The sequence below is a fragment of the Chionomys nivalis genome, chromosome 14, assembly GCF_950005125.1.
Source record: "Chionomys nivalis chromosome 14, mChiNiv1.1, whole genome shotgun sequence".
NCBI classification, from domain to species: Eukaryota; Metazoa; Chordata; class Mammalia; order Rodentia; family Cricetidae; genus Chionomys; species Chionomys nivalis.
The window spans coordinates 10,247,177-10,267,597 of record NC_080099.1 but is presented as its reverse complement, the minus strand read 5'-3'; the positions used below and the strand labels follow the sequence as shown (position 1 = coordinate 10,267,597).

General features: G+C 46.1%; 1 protein-coding gene across 3 annotated transcripts in view; it reads left to right on the top strand.

The window, feature by feature from the left end:
* Nucleotides 1–20,421, top strand: part of Loxhd1 (lipoxygenase homology PLAT domains 1) — a 135,991-nt gene that overhangs the window by 33,477 nt on the left and 82,093 nt on the right. For all 3 annotated transcript variants that reach the window (XM_057788900.1, XM_057788898.1, XM_057788897.1), the window contains exons 6-12: nt 1,847–1,995; nt 3,714–3,837; nt 5,316–5,566; nt 8,235–8,370; nt 8,758–8,918; nt 9,894–9,980; nt 10,583–10,718. In XM_057788900.1, coding sequence (XP_057644883.1) covers nt 1,847–1,995; nt 3,714–3,837; nt 5,316–5,566; nt 8,235–8,370; nt 8,758–8,918; nt 9,894–9,980; nt 10,583–10,718 — 1,044 coding nt within the window. The remainder of the gene's footprint in view (nt 1–1,846; nt 1,996–3,713; nt 3,838–5,315; nt 5,567–8,234; nt 8,371–8,757; nt 8,919–9,893; nt 9,981–10,582; nt 10,719–20,421) is intronic.

The window sequence follows — 20,421 nt, the reverse complement described above, 5'->3', positions numbered from 1 at the left end:
CATATGTTGCTGGTGGGAATTAACACCCTGAAAGCCTTTTGGGGAGCGGTGCTGTCTGACACACTGAAGACGAGCATACAGCAGATCAACAACCATCTCTGCACGTGTGTGTGCAGCACGGCCTTTACCAGTGTGCAGAGGAGGGCACAAAACTTCGCAATGATTAAGTGAGAAACGACTCACATGTCTGCCGGGAGAGGAGAGCAGAATGGCTCTTTTGTCGCACAGCTCCGGTAGGATTGGTTAATGAACAAACTGTCACCAGCCCTGGGTCGTCCACGGAGCACTCGCAGCAGCCTGCTGGTAACTGAGAAAATGAGATTCCACGAAGACCTGTGGTGCTGACAGCAGAGGAACGGCGGCAATCCTAGCCGTGGTGGCATTGTCATGGTGCGTGCTGTGTTCCCGGGCTACCTGATGTGTGAGAACGCAGCAGGTCTCACTCACACGCACCCGGTGATGCAGACACTCTTGTCGGCCTCACTGTAGAGATGAAGGACTCACGGTGGTGGGATGTGTACCCTGCCCTCATGCATGCAGAAATCAGAAATGGCCACATGTGGCCCGTGTCTCTTAGAGATGCATATAGATGCTAATGATTCGGGGACGGTACACACCAAGATGGGGGGAGTAGGAGAGAGAGATGAGCAGGGAAGCCTCACACATGTCTACTGGGTTTGCTTCTTCTTCTTCTTCTTCTTCTTCTTCTTCTTCTTCTTCTTCTTCTTCTTCTTCTTCTTCTTCTTCTTCTTCTTCTTCTTTTTTTTTTGTGAAAGGTCTAGGTGCTGGAGAATTGGCTCAGGCCTTCACAGAACTTGCTGCTCTTTTAGAGGACCTGAATAATGTTCCCAGCACCCACATAGCCACTTACAACCCTCCGTGACTCCAGTTCCATGGGCTCTAGAACCCTCTGTGGCTCCCTTGGGCACTAGCCACACACATAGTGAACTTACATACATGCAGGCCAAAACACTCACACACATAAAATAAAAACAAATAAATCTTTTGGAAAGAAGGGGGAGCTAAATAAACATCTGGAGCAAACTAGACAAAAGTTAGCAATTGTTACACTTCTCACATCTGGGTGGTGAGTACCCGAATACTGGAGATTATTTTCTATATTTCTGGATGCCAAAATGTAAATTTAGAAACGAGAGACCATGGAAAGATTTAAACAAAAAGCTAGCACTTTGGTGGAATGAGAAAGCCTAACTTGTGTGCTCGTGGTCACCCGAATGTGACAGCAAAGAACGGTAAAGCAAAGAAACAGCTTAGAACGGGTTGCTAAGCTCCGTGTTCATTGCCCACACCACTTCGGACACATTGTTTTATTTCTAAGTCTTTGTTTCTTCATTTGAGGACCACACTAATAGTGTATCCTTGTTGGATCCTAGCAGGGTGTAAGAGATAAAGATCTGTGTCAGACACACATGGTGTCTGCTGAGAGTTGCTGGCATGGTGTCCAGGACAGGGGTGAGCAAATGCACCCAGAAGCCCAGCAACAGCAGCAGCAGCAGCAGCCCTATGCCTACGCTCACTGCTCTAGTTTAGAACACGCAATGGGACCTCAAGTCTCAGGATAGGGATGCAGTCTGGTTCACAGGGGCAAAGGCAGCAATGAGAAACCCAGTTATGAGACCCAGGCACCCGTCACACAGGAGGCAAACTGGCTTTGCCAGAAGCCGGAAGGATGTTAGGAACCGTTAGATCGCAGTAGGGAGCCGCCCTTGACTTTGTAAGAGCTCTTTCAGTGGAGGGACCATTAAGGCCTCCAGGTCTTCTTTCTTCTCTTCTGTTCCCCATCTCCCCCTCCCCTCTGGTAACTTTCCTGTTTCTGTGCACTCAGGAGAGCGTAGGCTGGAAAATGAAAAGGACAACTTTGAAAAGGGAGCTGAAGACAAGTTCATGCTGGACGCCCCGGATTTGGGGCAGCTGATGAAGATCAATGTGGGCCACAACAACAAGGGGGGGTCTGCAGGCTGGTTCCTGTCCAAGGTAGGTCCAGCTGCTGGCCCGCAGTCCCTGGGGCATGGGAGGGGAACGCCCGGCTTTCAGAGGCCTGAATCTGAGCCTAACTTTCCACTCTAGATTTGCTGCCTCTACTCTGTTAAGTCTGCTGGCTGTCCGTGCTGACCTCCTAGAGGCCTCCAAGACTGGCCTTGTTAAAGCTTCTAGAATCCACGGGAGGCCTTACCCTTTCTCAGGAGTGGATGTGGGTACGGATAGGAAGGAGGTGGGAGGGGGAGGGAACGGGAGGAGAGGACGGAGGGGAAACTGCGGTTGGTATGGAAAATAAATAAAAAGTTAAAAAAATTCTAGAATCCTAGTTCTCTCATCTTCTCCAGCCAAGGCCTAACATCCTTCAGGGTTCTATCACGAAGCTTCTGACCCTCCTAATTGCTCCGTGTGTGTGTGTGTGTGTGTGTGTGTGTGTGTGTGGTTCCCCTCATCTGTACAAAGCAGAACCCGGCTCCATGGGGCTATATAACAGTGATGGAAGTCACTCCAGGACTAAGTGAAAGCATCTGTCACAGAAGACACCCTGTATTGACCTAAACATGCTGGCTTCAAGGCCACGTCCTTACGTCACTCAGGTGTCCTGAGCCTGCCTGGGAGGAAGTGGGGACTGTGTAGCCCAGGGTTGTCTGAGGCATCTCTGGCCCATCTAGAAAGGATAAACAAGAAATTGCCCCTGTTTGGCCGCTTCCCCCTTTCCTCTCCATTTTAGGGGGTGTTTTATCCTTTTTAGCCTTCGCATTGGGAAGTCTTGCCTGGTAAGGTGTGTCTCCGCAGCCACAGAACACAGCTGACTTCAGCATGAATAGGCCCCTTCTCTGCACTTAGTCTCTCCTGCAAGGACTCATCAGCCTGGTTCCCTCTTGCCTCTCAGAAGATCTGCTTTCCTTATGGGCTTGTTGGTAGGTGGAGAATATTCCTTCCAGATAATGGCTCTTGCTTTTAACATGTGTGTGGGCACACGCATGTGCACACGTGTGAGCACACACACACCCCCATCCCCAAACAAACCAACCAACCCCTATGCTATATTCTTTCATTGTTCATCATGGAGTACGTCTGTCTGTCTTTCCTGTCTTACTTTATAGCGGGGTTCAAAGGCACATTTTGGAAGGTACTTCCAGCTCTTTAGTATGTTCTAGAAGACAAGACATTACCAACCCAGCTTACGGTTGTTTTGCTAGGGAGGTTTCATTTATGGCCACCTGCATTTGCCTCCCTGGCAGCTGCTGTTTTCTGATGTGGCCTCCAGGCCCTAGGATTCCTTGGGCCTGGTTTCAGTGCTCAGTTTCCCCCTTGCATAGACTCCACTTCTCAACAATAAGGTCTGAAGTCCAACCTTCAGTCGGGAGGAAGCCAACATCTCATGTGTCAGTTTTCAAATCCCCACCTCAAGTTCTTTCATCCCAGCTCCCCGAGCATACCCCCATACACTTCTTGCTTCAATTTTTCTAAAATGCCTCCAAGCAGTGGAGGATTAGTGGCTGAGATTCAAGGAGGGGTGGCTGTCAATCATCCCTGGATGGCTGTATGTGGATTCCCTAGTAGCAGCTGTGCTCTGTGAGCCGCTCTCCTTGAGGCGTGAGGAGACTCAAGAGCATCTTAGAGTATACTCCAATGACTGGATGGGCTGGGAGACTACCAGGTGTGCCCTCAAGGACACTTAAGCACATTCTTTCCTCTTTTCTCCTTCTCAGATTATCATTGAAGATTTTGGGAACAAAAGGAAATATGATTTCCCCCTTAACCGCTGGTTGGCACTGGATGAAGATGATGGCAAAATCCAAAGAGACATCTTAGTGGGCGGAGCTGAGACCACAGGTAGGCTGGAGAGCTGCGAGGTCCCAGCTGCATGTCCTGTCTTTGCCAGAGTCAGTGTCAGAGTCACGTCTGTGGGCTGATGACTGTGGTCAGGTGGGAGCCAGTTGGCTTTGAAGATGGCATCTTTGCTGCCCCAGAAAATGGTCTGTTTTTTTTTTTTTTTTTGGTTGCAGCCGAGGCCGTTGCTATGAGAAGAGACAGGGTAATAGCCCTAGGCATGTCTAGCTATGGGTAGAGGGAACTAAAAGAGGAAGAAAGAAGGGGAATTTGAATCCTTAGAGCCACCTACAGCTTAGGCATTGTCTTGTTCCAAACTCACGGATGAGAAAACTGAGGCATATCGAAGTTAATGAAGCTGTCCATGGTCACATAGCTGGTTGACGACAGACTCAGTCTGCCTCCCGAAGTCTTCTTACCTTCATAAGTCCCACAGGACGCCTCCATCCCTCAGTCCATCTGACGTGATCCTTGGGGTTTTAGAAAACTAGTGTGTGCTTTACACATGTGGAAAATTGCTCCTCTGCTGAAGTCCATCCTTTCCTTTGGCTGGAGACACAGCCAGGGTTGCGGAATGTAACACGTAGAGCGCAACACAAATTGGCTCCAGGTGGCCCATCCGGAGGCTCTTCAATGCTGTTCCCACCACTTTGCAGCCCTTCCGTCTCCCCTTGCTGCACCTGCCCGTGATCACCCCGCCCATGACTCACCCAACACCCTTACCTTCTGCTCTTCCTGACATCTTCATCTGCGTGTCTATCCCCTCTCCTCTCCCTGCCATGTTTGCTGGGACTCTTTCCTTCTGTTCCAGGGTTTCAGAACAAAGAAAACAGAATTTCTGGTGCAAATGCGGGTGATCTCTCTTTTTCCTTTTTGCCCGATTTAGGAGTTTACGTAGCCCTCGGTGGTTCTGCTGCCTAATTCCAAGGGCTCACGATGCCTCCTGACTGACCAGAATGCCGGGTGACCCATCTTGTAGTGAGGAAGAGCTCCCTCACTCTTCCTCAGCCCAGGTGGGAAGGGAGATATCAGTGCCCACTCTCAAAAGTTGTATTTTTCAACAGAAGAGCAAGCTAAATGAACCAGATGGGCCAGATATAAATCTCCATCAATGGACTTGACTATAATAATTAGATTACACATAACAAAATTTATCTAGCAGCTATTAATAATGTACACACAGTAATTAACATCAATAATATGTGCTATTCTTAGACGCTCAACTTCCTTCTTCTCTTTGTTTCTCATAATCAGGGCTGACAGGTTCCTAAAATAATAGATGCAGTCCCTCCCTGAACTCATACATACTAACACACCACACTGGAAAACACAATGAGGTTGCAAGGGGCCCTGGATGTGGTCAGAGTTCGTAGAACGTGAGGGAGCACGGGTGTGTGTGTGGCAGGGAAGTACTGTAGCCAAGATGGGAGTGTGCTGACGTGATCTGCTTTGAACCATCTCTACCTCTCTTTCCACGCCAGCCATAACCTATATTGTCACTGTCTTCACTGGGGATATCCGTGGAGCTGGAACCAAATCGAAAATCTACTTGGTCATGTATGGAGCCAGAGGGAATAAGAACAGTGGGAAGATCTTCCTGGAGGGCGGTGTGTTTGACAGGGGCCGTACGGACATCTTCCACATCGACCTGGCTGTCCTTCTTAGCCCCCTGAGCCGGGTCTCCATCGGGCATGGCAATGTGGGCGTCAACCGAGGCTGGTACTGCGAGAAGGTAAGGGGCCAACAGGTGAGTGTTCTCGGGTTCAACTGCATCTTCTTCAACTTTGACGTACAGACTCTGCCCTGCATCCCCGTGATGTCTGCCCTCAGTTGTCAACTACATCTGGAATTAACTCAAAACCTGAGCCTCTGGGCACACCTGGGAGGGATTTTTTTAGTTACTTGGATCATTTGAGGTAGGAAGACCCATCCTAAATCAAATCTTGGCCACACCTTCTGGTGGCAGCCTTTATAAAGGACAAGGAAGAAGGAAGCTCTTTTCTTTGTCAGCTTGTCTTCACTCTGGCTGGCATAGAGCCTGCCTCTTTGGGATTCCAGTGTATACTGAAGAACTGTTGAGACATCCAGCCTCATGGACTGAGAAACTACTGAATTCTAGACTTCCTGTTGGTTGGTAGACAGGCATTGTTGGACTGGATGAAGCCTGTATGCCACTCTTAAATCCCATTTACATGTGTGTGTGTGTACATGTATGTATACATACATACACACATATACATTCATCCCCTCAGTTCTGTTTTACTAGAGGGCTCTGACCACAACAGTCTTATTTTCTATATTTTCCTAGCTCTTAAACCAGCTAATTATAAAGCACATGATCCCTTGTACAAGATCACATCCATCTTTTTTGTCTTGTTAGTAGGGGCTTAGGGGAGTGGGGCTGTCCCCAAACACAGCATTGGCTACCATAGGTGCTTACCTGCCGGTTATAGACATGATTGCTGGTGGTGTTTCCCCTTGGCTTATGAAACAATCAACGATAATTTTAGAATATATCTATGGGCCTGTACATTGCCTTGAGTCCAGCCTGGCCTGACAGGAGTTCCCATGCAATCTGGATCCTGTCTCACAAAGGAAGACGAGGAAAGAAAGAAAAATTTCAATTTAATCAGCCTTTTCCTCATGTTTAGTGCTTTCTGTATTGTTGAAAGAAGTCTATTTGTCTTAAAGCTATGAAAATATGGGGGCCAGGGGCTGGAGAGATGGCTCAGCAGTTAAGAGCACTGACTGCTCTTTCAGAGAGCCTAAGTTTGGCTCTCAGCATCCATATGGCAGTTTACAATCATCTGTAACTCCAGTTCCAGGGATCTGATCCTTTCTTCTGGTTTTTAGGGTGCCCACACATAGTGCACAAAGATATATCCAGACCAATACTCATATACATTAAATAAATAATGAAAATTGTTTCAAGTTATGAAAATCCGTTTCTACATTCCCTTCTAAAAATGGTAAAGTTTCGATTTTCCTATCCATGTCTTTAATCTACTAGTAATTATTTTTATGAAGTAGATTTTTTTCAGATATATATCAAAATACTTTAGCTACGTTTATTGAAGGATTTACAAAACTACAATAAAGTTCCCGGGCTGGAGAGAAGGCTCAGCAGTTAGCACTCACTGCTCTTGCAGTATGCCTGGATTCGGTTTGGTTCCCAGCACCTACATGAAGACTTACAACTGTCTGTAACTTCAGTTCCAGGGATTCCAGTTCCCCTCTGGCCTCCACAGGCACAGCAGTCGTATGATACACATCAATGCATGCAGGCAAAACACTAACACATAAATGTACATCTTGAGAATCACCTGAATTCTTGATAATAGCATACCTGAACTTCGATCTAGATTACTGAGCCAGATTTTCCTAGATTCTGGATAGTTTTCTAGATTTAGGTGAGGGCATAGGGAACTGTGCATGTGTGTAACAAGCTATGCAGTGCTCTGCCAGTGAGCTGTATCCTTCCTCCTTCCCTCACTCCCTCCTCTTCCCCATCTCTCTGTCTCTCTCTCTCTCCCTGTATCTCTTTCTGTATCTCCTTTGTAAGTCTCAGTGCCTCCAGGTTGGCCTTGCACTCACCCTCTAGCCCAGGGAAACTCTCCAGCAGCTGAGATCACAGCCCAGTGCCACCAGGACTTGACGGTTCTTGCCCTTGAGGAAGTTTGGGAAGCAATGATTTGCTTTCAGTAGGAAATAAAGCTTTGTTTTTGTTTTCCCATTGAAAGTAGAATCAGTGCTCCCCAAAACAAAGCAAATATACCCCGACTCCCCTGTGCTTTCTACTCTCTCCCAAGCTTTCATTCAGTCTAGTTTTGCACCGATACAACGCTTGCTGTCTTCATTTTGTGTATTTGTACCATTTCTGCTAGGACAAATTAAACCAAACTCACTCCTATTTCCCAAGGGTAGATGGGAGACAGAATCCAGCAGAAGTAAGTCTAGGGGAAGGCATTTGGCTCCTTAGTACATTCAAGATATGAACTGATAAGTTCTTATGTGCTTCACCTTTTTTCCTACAAAAATTCATCGGGTGGTAGAGGCCATTTAGTTCAGATTCACAGATTTTTACAATGCACACGAAGGAATGTGTTGTCCGAAGAAAAGATCTGGGACTTGAGCTGGTGAACCGGGGGACAGATGACAGCTGCCGCGAAAGACTTCTCTTTAAAATAATTTAAAAAGTATTTTTAATCTGCGGAAAAAAAAACCCAACTCTTGAAAGAGGTGCACTCTATTGACTCGGTGAGAAAGGCGGTGGGAAAAGCATGTTCCTCTGAAGGTCCTACACAGACGCCTGTGCACTGGGTACTGCGGAGGCCGCTAAGCACTGCGAGGGGGTCCCGTCAGTGGGCCTGACACGGGAGACTTGCTGTCTGTCTTCCCAGGTGGTGATCCTGTGCCCCTTCACTGGCATCCAGCAGACGTTCCCCTGCAGCAACTGGCTGGACGAGAAGAAGGCCGACGGGCTGATCGAGAGGCAGCTCTATGAGATGGTATCCCTGAGGAAGAAGCGGCTGAAAAGTAAGTGTGAGGGGCCCAGAATCTGGGGGTCTCTCAGAGAGAAGCTCAGCTCTACACAATACAGGCCTTGTGCTGTTGCAGACATGACTCCAGCATCCCCAAGCTGAAGGAGCTGCTGTCGTGGACATAGGGCTAAGCGGAGTGATTCATGACAGTGATTCATCACTAGTTACAGGAGGGCGGAGTCAACTCTCCCCCACTACTAAAATGCAGTAAGCCTTTAGGCATTAATAAGACACTAAGGTGCCTTCATATTCACCACTTGCTTAATGGGTTCTAAGAACGAACACAATTGTGTATCAACTCCAGTCCTGATCACTTGATTGCCCCCCCCCTTCTCCTTCTCTGGCCCTTGGAGTTCCTGAGGTGCCTTGGTCTTTGTTGTAGAATTTCCTTGGTCCCTTTGGGTCTGGACAACTGATCTGAAGAAAGCCGGCACCAACTCTCCCATCTTCATCCAGATTTATGGGCAGAAGGGGCGGACAGATGAGATCCTCCTGAATCCCAACAACAAATGGTTCAAACCGGGCATCATCGAGAAGTTTAGGGTAGGAAGCAGTGGATGGGGAGGGGCACAGTAAGAAGAGATGGAGAGGTGCGGGGCATGAGGATTCCAGTTTTCTACACCTGACTTCGAACCAAGTTTAAAGACGAAAAAGTGCATTGGAGATTTTGGGCTCCCATAGCAGTGACAAATTTGATGACTTATAGGCAATTTATTGAAAGTCATATAATTTATATCTGGTCCTTCCATCTGAAATGGTCTTGGATGAGGCCTGGGGTGGGCAGAGCAAGTATGAAATGCTTGGAGCATTCAGGAGTAGGGCGAGCAGGGGAATTGTGGGCTCAGGGGCTTGGAGCTCAGTTAGATTGTTTAACCTGTCTGCATTCAAGCATAAGGACCAACTTTTAAGGGGAAACATAAATTTTGGAGCATTTGAAAGAAAATCCAGCTTTGAACTTTGCGGTACATACACAGAGCAAGTCTTTGCCCTCAGAAGTGCTGCGCCGACATTTGGGGAGAAGCATGTGTAATTTGCTGCTCTCCTCTCTGAGCACCCCACTGATACCTCTGTTCCATTCCTAAGTTCATTGGTCTTTATGTATCTGTCTTCTCTGCCAGACTCGGGCCCCTGGGAAAGGGCACTGCTGCTGTACTGATCTTTTTGTCTGTCTCGGTGCCCAGTGGACTCCTGGGGCTGTGGCCCTGTGCTAATTTGCAGGGCTGCCATATGAATTTTGTTCCTGGAAGATCTCTTGGCTGGATCCCACTGTGGGTCAGTTATTTTTGTTCAGTTTTGCCAGCCCAGACCGAACGCTAGTTTCACATAGCTGTCTTGGTCCCATGAGCCTCTGGCTACCAGGAACATGAGAGAATGGAATGTTTGAATATGTTTAAAAGCAAACCCACTCTTACTGGGAAAAAGCAGCCCAAAGGAGCACCCACCTGCCTGTGGTCAGCTGTGAGGACAGATGTATTTCCATGACTATATCCGCACAGACCTTTTAATTTCTCTTTGTAGATGGAGCTCCCAGATCTTGGCAGGTTTTATAAAATTCGGGTGTGGCATGATAGGCAGAACCCTGGCTCTGGCTGGCATTTAGAAAAGGTAAGGTCTACCTGGGGTGGGGGCAGGAGGGACCAGAGCCATGCTTCTTCATGATCGTGTCATATATATTTGCCTCTGTGTTTGCTAGGATTGGAGGTGGGAAGAGTAGACATGGACCGTGGGGTTTGGGAACAGTTAGGGAGAGGTCTTCCAAAGTAAACGGTGAGAGAGACTGCTCAGGTGTCCACGGGTTTGCATCCTGTCCCATCATCTAGGAGCTAGGTGAGCATAGGCTTCTAAGAGATCAGGAAAAGAAAGGGAAGGTTGATCATCTGCCTTCCCCAAGAGTCATGGTGAGGAGATGGCTTGGCCTTGCCTAAGAAGAGATAGCAGACGAGACATGGTGGTGTACACCTTTAATCCCAGCACTTGGGGAGGGGCGAGATGCAGATGCAGGCTGAGTTTGAGACCAGCCTGATCTACAAAGCAAGTTCCAGGATTACACAGAGAAACACTGTCTTATAAAACCAAAATAAAATACAGTAATAATGAGAAAGCACAAAACTAAAAAAAAATGAGACCATAGAATGAGGATTCCAGGCCATGGGTGGGAATCCCTGGTGATAGGCCCCCCTGCCTACCTCAAGACTTCCTCATTGTAGATGACCCTGATGAATACCCTGAATAAGGATAAGTATAACTTCAACTGCAATCGCTGGCTGGACGCCAACGAGGATGACAACGAGATCGTGAGGGAAATGACTGCAGAAGGCCCAACCGTGCGCAGGATAATGGGGAGTAAGTGTGCTGCTTGCTGTTCTGGGGAGGTGGCGGGGCTTTGCTTCCTGTGGGGGCCTGGAGGGCTTGTCTGCTGTGCACCATTCACCCTCTCTGAACGCTGCAGAGGACTAGTTAGGTCCATGTCTGCTGTGCGCCGTCCACCCTCTCTGAACGCTGCAGAGGACTAGTTAGGTCCCAGCCTCATGTCTGCTGTGCACTGTCCACCCTCTCTGAACGCTGCAGCAGACTAGTTAGGTCCATGTCTACTGTGCACCGTCCACCCTCTCTGAACGCTGCAGAGGACTAGTTAGGTCCATGTCTACTGTGCACCATTCACCCTCTCTGAACGCTGCAGAGGACTAGTTAGGTCCATGTCTACTGTGCACCATTCACCCTCTCTGAACGCTGCAGAGGACTAGTTAGGTCCATGTCTACTGTGCACCATTCACCCTCTCTGAACACTGCAGAGGACTAGTTAGGTCCATGTCTGCTGTGCACCATCCACTCTCTCTGAACGCTGCAGCAGACTAGTTAGGTCCATGTCTGCTGTGCACTGTCTACCCTCTCTGAACACTGCAGAGGATTAGTTAGGTCCCAGCCTCAAGACTGACTGGAAGGATCCATTCCAGGCTATGATGCTAGAACTCTTCTCTGATGAGTATGGTATGGGGGGAAGGAGATGGTTAGGTCTTCAAGTTGGCCACAACAGGACAAGAGGAGTGTGCACTAAACAATAGTTACCCAGGGCCTCCTTGAAATTAAAGGGAATAACTTCTTGATCTTTCAAATTGTGAAATTTGATGAATTCTCTCCACACAGTAAGGATGAAGTAAAGCTGGATCTGTTTTCTTTATGACACACTAACCACAAATTTTTATGTTCAAAAGACTTAGCAATAGCCCAAAGTAGAACTGAGAACAGTTGGTTATAGATATCAGTCCCAGACCAGGCCTTCCACTTATTGGTCCAATGACTGTTTATCCTGAGATGTTACCCCTACTTTTGTATATTCAATGATATTTGTTTTGGAAACAAAACTATCATCTCTCTTTACATAAGATGACATTAACTGATCCATCCGATAGAAGCTTCACATAATGCAGAGTTCATCAAGGCAGAAATACATCTGTTCTTGCCTGAACTGTGTGTCTGTGCCAGCACTGTGGCTGCAGGCCTCAGGGAAAGGGTCCTAGGACCTAGTCACTATCTGAGTCCTTCAAACGAGCTCTCACAATTTCAGCTCCTCGGTCTCTTCTCCGGAAGTTACCGAGCACTTTCATCCCTGAGCGTTTTAGAGGAGGGGCTGTCTTTCGAAGCTTCTCAACTCACAGCTCTGACCGGCTTTCTCAGAGAGCCTTATTGCATGGAGGACTTGTTGAGGCACACATTGCTGGCCTCTGGGAGAGAATTTCCAGTTCAGCGGGTCTGCCTTAGGGCCCCAGGGCATGCCTGTCTTAGTTAGGGTTGGTATTGCTGTGAAGAGACACCATGACCAATGCAACTCTTATAAAGAAAGCATCTAATTGGGATGGCTTGCTTACAGTTTCAGAGGTTTGATTCATTATCATCAGGAGGGGAAGCATGGCAGCATGCAGGCAGATGTGGTGCTGGAGCTGAGAGTCCTACATCTTGCAGGTATCAGGAAACCAACTGAAGTCACATTGAGGGAAGCTTGAGCAAAGTGGTCTCAAAGCCCACTCCACAAAGACACACTTCCTCCAACAAGGCCACACCTCCTAATAGTGCCACTTTCTTTGGGGACCTTCTTCTTTCGTGCCACCACCACACTTATTCAGCTACTTTTCAGACAATCAGCACTGACCCCAGGTAACCATACTGAGAGCCACCATCACTAAGGATGCCCCAATTTTCTGCTGTTTTACAGCTTCCAGAACTTTCTTGCTGTTTCTGTACTTGTCTCTTCCACCAGACATCTTGGTTAGATCTTTAAAGTCGTCTACAGATTCTCATTTTCGTGAAGTTATCCAAAGGAAACATCGGCCGGTCCATAGAATGTCCAGAATGTTCTCTGCACTTTGCCTCAACTGACACACGACTTTCTCTCAAGAATCCCCTTTTCTGTCATCAGAGACCATGTGTCACAGGGCAGAAACACATTCTCTTGACTCACACTTGCATCTCCAGGCCCTTACTGTAGGTTTTTAGGACCCACTGCCATCACTGAAGGTAGTTACATCATCTTTTGGTGTCCCGGGATCCTAAGGTAGTAAGTTGGCTTACTAGGGCAACTGTAATAAAATGCTAAACTGTGAACTCGGTAACTTATACAACCGGAATTTATTTCCAAGTAGTTCTGGAAGCTACAATCCGAGATGAAGATGTTTCCAAGGTTCGTGTCTCCTGGCATCTTTCTCCTCCGCTGAGGAGTGGTACTTGTGCCCTCAAGTACTTGCGCCCCCAGAAAGCCTTCTTCTGGTGCCTGCTCGTCTGTGCTTTAGTTTCTTCCTCTGACAAAGCTGGCAGCATCCTGGATGAGGTCCCACCCACATAGCCTCATTTGACTGTCATTGTCTCTTAAAGACTCTGTCATCTCTCAATGGTCTTGGAGATCCTGGGGGTTCAACTCTCAGCATATGAATTTGGATTTCATAGCAGTCCATAAGAGGCAATATCTCTTAAAGCATGGTTGAGGGTCAATTTATATTAAATTTCTCATAGTCTTTATTAAATTTCAGATTTGTGGGCCAAACCCCAGCTGTGCTGGTTGAAGTCCCAGGGCCATGCATGTTGTGCTATCTAATTAGAAAAGAGTCCCAGGGAGCCATTACTTTGATCAGGTTGACCTGTGGGCAAGTCTTCTGGGATTTGTCTTGACTATTAATTGATTAGGAACATCCATTGGCTGGGTCTTACTGTAAGAATGAGCAGCAAGCCAGCAAGGACTTGTTTATTCTTTCATTGCTCTTGACTGTGGATGTGGTGCACCTGGTTGCTTGAGTTCCTGCCTTGGCTTCCCTTAAATAGTGAACTGTGATTGTAAGCCAAACAAACCCTTTCTTCCCAAAGCTGATTTTATTAGGGTCCTTGTCACAGCAACAGAAACAGGCACAGGGAGTGTGAACATTAGCAAGGGTACCCCTTGCCTTCCCAGCCTTCTAGGGACCGGACTCACTTCATCCCATTGTTGAGTCCCTCTGACACCTCGTCTTCCCTTCCTTCTGGTGTGTCTGGGTTGTTCCATTGTCGGCGTGAGGGGAGGTTTGAGAAGCAAACCCATGTGTGATCATCCGTGCAGAGGAAAAGCTCTAAAGACAGGCAGAGAATGAGCAGATCAGAGGATAGACAATACGTTCAAGAAACCGCTTGAAGGCAGAACTGCAAGGCATGGTGTGTCAATGCCATGGAAACCAGCCATGGTGAGCTTCCTACCTGGGCAGCTGTTGCCCATCCAAGCCAGGGCAAGGACTGTGACAAGAGAGGTCATGGGAAGAGAGCGTTTCCAGACTCCATCTAGGCTGTGCATAGAATACAACTGTGCGTGGAATACAGGATTTTCCTGACTGTAATTTGAGTGAGAAAAAAAGGTAGTGGTTAATATAGGTACAACAGCCGTCTGTATGTCCTGGCTATAAAGGCAGTTGGGTGCCTTCTGCCAGTCTTTGGTGGTTCTTTAGCACCTCTGCAAACTCAAATTCCTTGAACTCACTTATTCTTTTTGGCTCCTGAAATTTTCTCTCGTGCTTAGAGCACACCTCTGTCTTCTCTCAGGTCACCCATGGCCTGCACTGTTTCTTGTATCACTACCCAGAGCCAAAGGCAATGTCGCAGACCTCTCTAGTAGGGAGCAAATAGCGTGTGTGGTTTCCCAGAGAGCCTTTAAGGGAGCGTCTTGCAGTCACGTGCAATGAGTAAATACCAATTTAAAATCGATCCCTAGAGTCTGAAGTTGTGTGTTTCCACTTTACCCCTTACAAAATAATGGTCAGCCAAATAAGCAGTGAACGCCATGCACTGGGGAGTGACTGGGCTGGTTAGAGATGTGGACAGACGAAGCCTGTGCCAACTCACAAGTAATTTCCACCTTGCCTTTCCCTCAGGAGGCACGTGAGATGGCAAAATAAATGAGACGCACTCTTTCCCACTGTGATTACACACTCCTGATGAGTGGGCAAGAGTAGTGTTGACTACTATCACTGCCCGTTAATCCGATTGAGCCATAATTTTTAAATCAAAGCCCAAGGAGCTCTGGTACTTGCCCATCTTTTTAATGTCTCTCGCTGCTGATGACTAACAATGGAATTATTTTCAATTGTTCACAGATGTCTTGCCAGGCAGAGTCTGGCACCTCCGTGGCTGGTGGGCTCAGAGGGACCCTTACAGAGTAAGGGCTTGTCGGGATCTCCAATGGGACAGACCCAAAATTCTGGGACATCAGGGATGGGGATCCTCAGGAATGGGATTTCTATGTTTGTTACTCTTTTGCTTTTAGGAATTTTCTAGCAAAATGACTATGAAATTAAGACTAAGTAGCAAATCAGGCTGTGGTTGGGGATTTTGTTGTTGTCCTGGTTCTCCATGTTCTCCATGTTGGCACATACCAGCCAATTCTTTCCAGTCCTCTGGTATCGCGTCATATTACTGAGGTCATGTTCCATCTGCTTTCTTCAATGGGACCAAAAACCTGAGGTCAACAAGTTAAAGGAGGAAGTATTTCTTTTGGCCATCATTCTCAGAGGGTTTAGTCCATGGGTATTACTGGGCGTGTAGGGAAGCAGACCGTCATGGCAGGGAGAATGTGATAAACCAAAGCTGCATAGAAACTAGGAAATATCATAACAGAGAGGTAGAGATGGAGAAGAATGGAGAAAGGACAAAATGTGGTCTCCAAGGCTTGCCTCCTAAGATCGCCTTCTTCCAGTAGGCCACACCTCACAAATTTTCTACCACCTCAGCAGCCTAAGGTAGGAATCCATGAATGGATTCATCATGAGGCCAGAGTCCTACCTCTGAATAGCACTGGGGACCAAGCTTTCAACACATGAGATTTTGAGGGCGGGGCACATAAGATCCAGACCCTAACATAGCAATACAACGATGCTTATACAAAGAAACGTAGTACTTGAATTTTGAAAGTTTCCTGAGGGAGCCGGTGATGGTTTAATTCTGAGACACGTGATGCTGTGGGGAGGTAATGTTGGGGGGCAAGCGGGGTTTTCCTGAACTTCAACCCATGTGTTAAGTGTTTGCCTGCATCTGTTTTGCTCAAGGCGGGCCTCCATGCACAATGTTTCTTTGCCTTTGGCACAGATACCACATCGTCATGGACCTACAGGATCCACAGATTGATTTTTCAGATGTCTCTATATGGAAATGAGCACATTATTAAAATTGATTTTGTGAGCTAAACTTCCCAGTGACTGTCTATTTCTGGTATTTTTCATCTTCATGCTGGTTGGAGTGTCGATGAACAATGCCTCCGTTTAAAAACAGCAGCTTATTGAGATAAATTCATGCATCGTTCACTTCACATGCTAAAAGTTCACAAGCCAATGGCTTTTTATCTTTATTTGGCTTGTATGTACATCCATCAGGCCCATCAAATTCCAAAACATGTTCACACCCCTAAAGAAATGCTGTGCCCCTTAGGAATCTCTCCTTTCCCGGTCTAACTCTTGCCTCTGACAACCACTAACCTGGTTTTGGTCTCAGTAGCTTTGTGACTTCTAGAAAATGGAATCATACATGTTTTCTTTCATTAGTGTGTACTCAAGGTCCCTCCACATCATAGCATGTGTTGGTATTCATGTCTATTTATTTAGTGTAAGTGTGTGCAGGTGTGTGCATGCCATGGTTCCTGTTTGGCAGTTAAAGGGTATTTCTTGAGAGTTGATTTTATCCTGCCACTGTGTGGGAGCCAGGGATCCAACTCACATCACCAGCTCTGTATATGAGGACTTTGGAAGGCTGAGCCATCTTTCTGGTACACAGTTTCTTTTTAATTGATGAATGACACTCCACTGTATGAAGGTAAGACACTCAGCTGTAGAGCGCTTGGGTTGTTTCTACTTCTTGGTTGTCACGAACACCGCTGCTCTGACATTCATGCGCGTGTTGTTGTATAATTGTGTCGTCAGGTCTTTGGATGTATAACCTGAGTCAGATGGTAATGTTTTAATCAACTATTGAGCTATTTTTCAAAAGATGGGTACATTTTCACTAATATCATGGGAGGTCTCTACTTGTCTATATTTACCCATGCTTGCTGTTTTCCTTCTTGAGGGTTATTTTGCCACTTTACATGAATTTGAGGAAGATCAGATGAAGTTCAACAAAGAAGCCAAGGGTTATTCTAACAGGGATAGCATCAGAGTAGTTCTGGTCGGGGACTGTCGTTGTGTTAGCCATCTTAAGTTGCAGTCCACGGGCATGGGATGTTTCCATGTCCGTTATCGAATCTTTAATCCCAAAACTATTTTGTAATTTCTGAAGTACAAGGTTTTCACTTGTTTGGGTTAAATTAATTCCCAAATATTTTCTTCTTTTAAAAAGACACTTATTTCTATTTTACTTTTATGTGTGTATGCACACATACATACACATGCACGTCATATGTCTGAGTGCCTGCAGAAGCCAGAAGAAGGTGTCACAGGAAATTGTGAGTCACCTGATGGGGTGCTAGGAACAAAACTTGGACCTTCTGGGAGAGTAGAAAGCACTGTTTGCCTCATTGTTGAGCCATTTCTCCAGCCGTTGTTTCATTCTTTCTGCTGTAGTAGGCGAAAATCTCGCCTCGCCTCCCTCTCCCCTCCCTTCCCCTCCACTCCCCCTCCCTTCCCATTATCTCCTCTTCTCTTCTGATACATTTTCTTTGAGACTGGAATTCACGTGCTGTGTACACTGGCTGCAGATTCACTATGTGTCTGAGAATGATCACCTTGATTTTCGAATTCTCTGGGCTCCACTTCTCAAGCGTGACGATTACAGGCGTGTGCTGCCCACCCCCCCCCCATTACAGGCATGTTCTACAACACCCAGGTTATGCAGGGCTGAGGACTGGGGCTTCCACGTTGGGCAAGCGCTCCTCTAACCGAGCTACAGCCTCAGCCCAGAAACGGCTTCTTGACTTCATTTTCAAGTTATTTATTATGAAAGATTACATTTCACAGTCTACAACTGCTGAGCGTATTAACTGAAATAGCTCTTTGTGTATCCCTTATGGTTCCCTAAATACCGGGTCCTGTCATCCATGCGCTGATGCAGCTTTACTGCGGTCCCTGCAGTGTGGATGCCGGAATAACTTTGCTCACCTTGTTGCCTTGCTCAGAGACTTCTAGAGTCACGCCGAACTCTTAAGAGTAGGTGTTTCACAGATGACCTTTATGAGCTGAAATTCCCTTTTGTTCCCTTTTTAAAATGGGTTTTTATCATGAAAGGGTAATGTCAAATTCTTTTTGTGTGTCTTTTGAGATGATCATGTGATTTTTGGTTTTTATTCTATTAGTAGGACATATTACATTAATTGGTTTTTTAGAAGTTAAACCAAATTATATTCCTGGGGTAAATCCTACCTTGTCATAGTGTCTGATTCTTTGTGTGTGTGAACTCCAATGGGGCATTTTATTTAACTTCTCACTGTATCAAACATTTTTAATTAAGGTATACATTGATTTTTATTGAAAATAATTTTATACAAAATATTCTGATCGTGATTTCCCTTCCCTTTTCTCCTCCCAAATCCTCCCCTCCTTGCCACCCATTCAACTTTTTTTCTCTCTCTCTTTAGAAAATAAGCAGGCATATAAAATAAACAAAACAGTATAAAAAAGGAAAAGCACATGAAACACACACACATACATCCGAGAGAGAGAGAGAGAGAGAGAGAGAGAGAGAGAGAGAACACTAAAACCCACAAAAACATAAAATTGCAAACTATTACATACAAGCAAAGGGCCAATAAGGTTAAAAAGATCTCCAAAATCATTGGTTTGTGTTGGCTATCTATTGCTGGGCGTGAGGCCTGCCCTTTAGTGTGGTTTATATACCCAGTGAGAGTCCTTTGGAGAAAACAGATTTTTGCATGTGTTTGTCAACTGGAGATAGCTTTTTAATCAGGCGTGAGAGTTCATATTTTCTCAGTGCTGGGACCCCATCTGGCTTGGAACTATATAGGTCATGCTGTGTATGCTGTCTCTGTCTTTGTAAGTTCATATGGTGGTAGTCTTCCATACGGCCACTCAAATGGTATGAGTTGTCTCTCCCTTACCTACTTCTTCCCTCCCCCTCTCCAACTAATCCTCCTGTCCCTGTTTCTCCCTTGTCTCTCCATAACTGTATTTCTGATTTCCCCTTCCTTGGGAAATCCTTCCTGCCCCTAGTCCTTTGCTCTATATCTAATTTTTGTGATCATACAGATTGTAGCAGGCTTAGCAAAGGCTTAAAAGCTGACGTCCACATCTAAGAGAATACATACTATATTTTTCTTTTGGGGTCTGGGCTACCTCACTCAGGGATTTTTTTCCCCAGCTTTATCCATTCAAGCAAGAAGTGGACCAGAAAGAAGTAAAAACAAAACAAAGAACTCCAAAACATGATTTAGAAAGAAAAGGAGTGTGCACCTGGCTACAAGTCACAGACAGGGCAAGTGTAGACAGCGTGACTGCAAATGTTCAAAGGCATTAGTGACATTAAAGCAAATCAGGAACTTTGCACATGTGTCTGAGGCTCAAGATCCCTCTCAGGGAATCAGAAGATGTGGGCCCATTCGGCGTTAGGAGATGGGCGTAGGTCTTTTGGTCAAGGTTAGAACACCATGGATTGCAGACATGTGTTTAAATGTCAGGTTGACAAAGGGTTGGTTTGTGATGGGTAGTTTTCCCTGTCCATCTGCCTGGGTTTAGAATCACCATGGTGACCAACACACACTTCTGGGTGTGTCTTGGGGGTATTTTAATTAATTATTAATAATAATTTAATAAATAATTAATCTTGGGGAGATTAATTCAGGGAGAGAGAGAGAGAGACCCACACAGAATGGTGCGAAACTACCACATGGGCCGAGGGGTGGATGGAGCAAAAGAGGAAAAGGAGGAAGTGAACTGAACACGCGAACTCATGTGGCTGATCCTTGGCCCATCCTTTCGTGAGCAAGCAGCTTCCTGTTCCTGCCATTCTCCAAACGCCTTCCTGCCAAGATGGCCTGAGTCCCTTTAACCCCGGAACCAAAGTAAACATCTGATCCCTTAAGCTTCTTCTTGTCAGGTATTTGGTCACAACTAGAAGAAAAGTAAACTAATATACCTACTCTTGTTATGCAATCCTCAGAAAAAAAAAAAACGTTCTTTTTTCTTTAAATGTATAGTAGATTTCTGCAGTAAGACATGTAGTAAGGGCATCGGCTTTTCTTTGTGGGTAGTTCTTGTGAATTATCCAATCTTTTTACTTTCTTTGAGTCTGTTCATCTCAAGGCAGTTTTGGTAGTCATTCTTTACTTTCAACCTATTTATGTTGCAGGATCTAAAGTACAGCTCTTTGTGATAAGATACTTAAATCCATATCCATTTTGACAGTCTCTTTATAACAGATTTCCTGTTGATGTTCAACCAATGACAATTTTCAACTCTGTTATTTTTCTTGTCCTTTCTGCCCCATACCTAGGTCCTCTGTCCCTCGGTGTTGGTAGAAATTTTGTGCTACTTGACCCATTCCAGGATCCTTTCGTTCCAATCTCTCCCCTTACCAACTATAAATTCTTAAGCTCTTT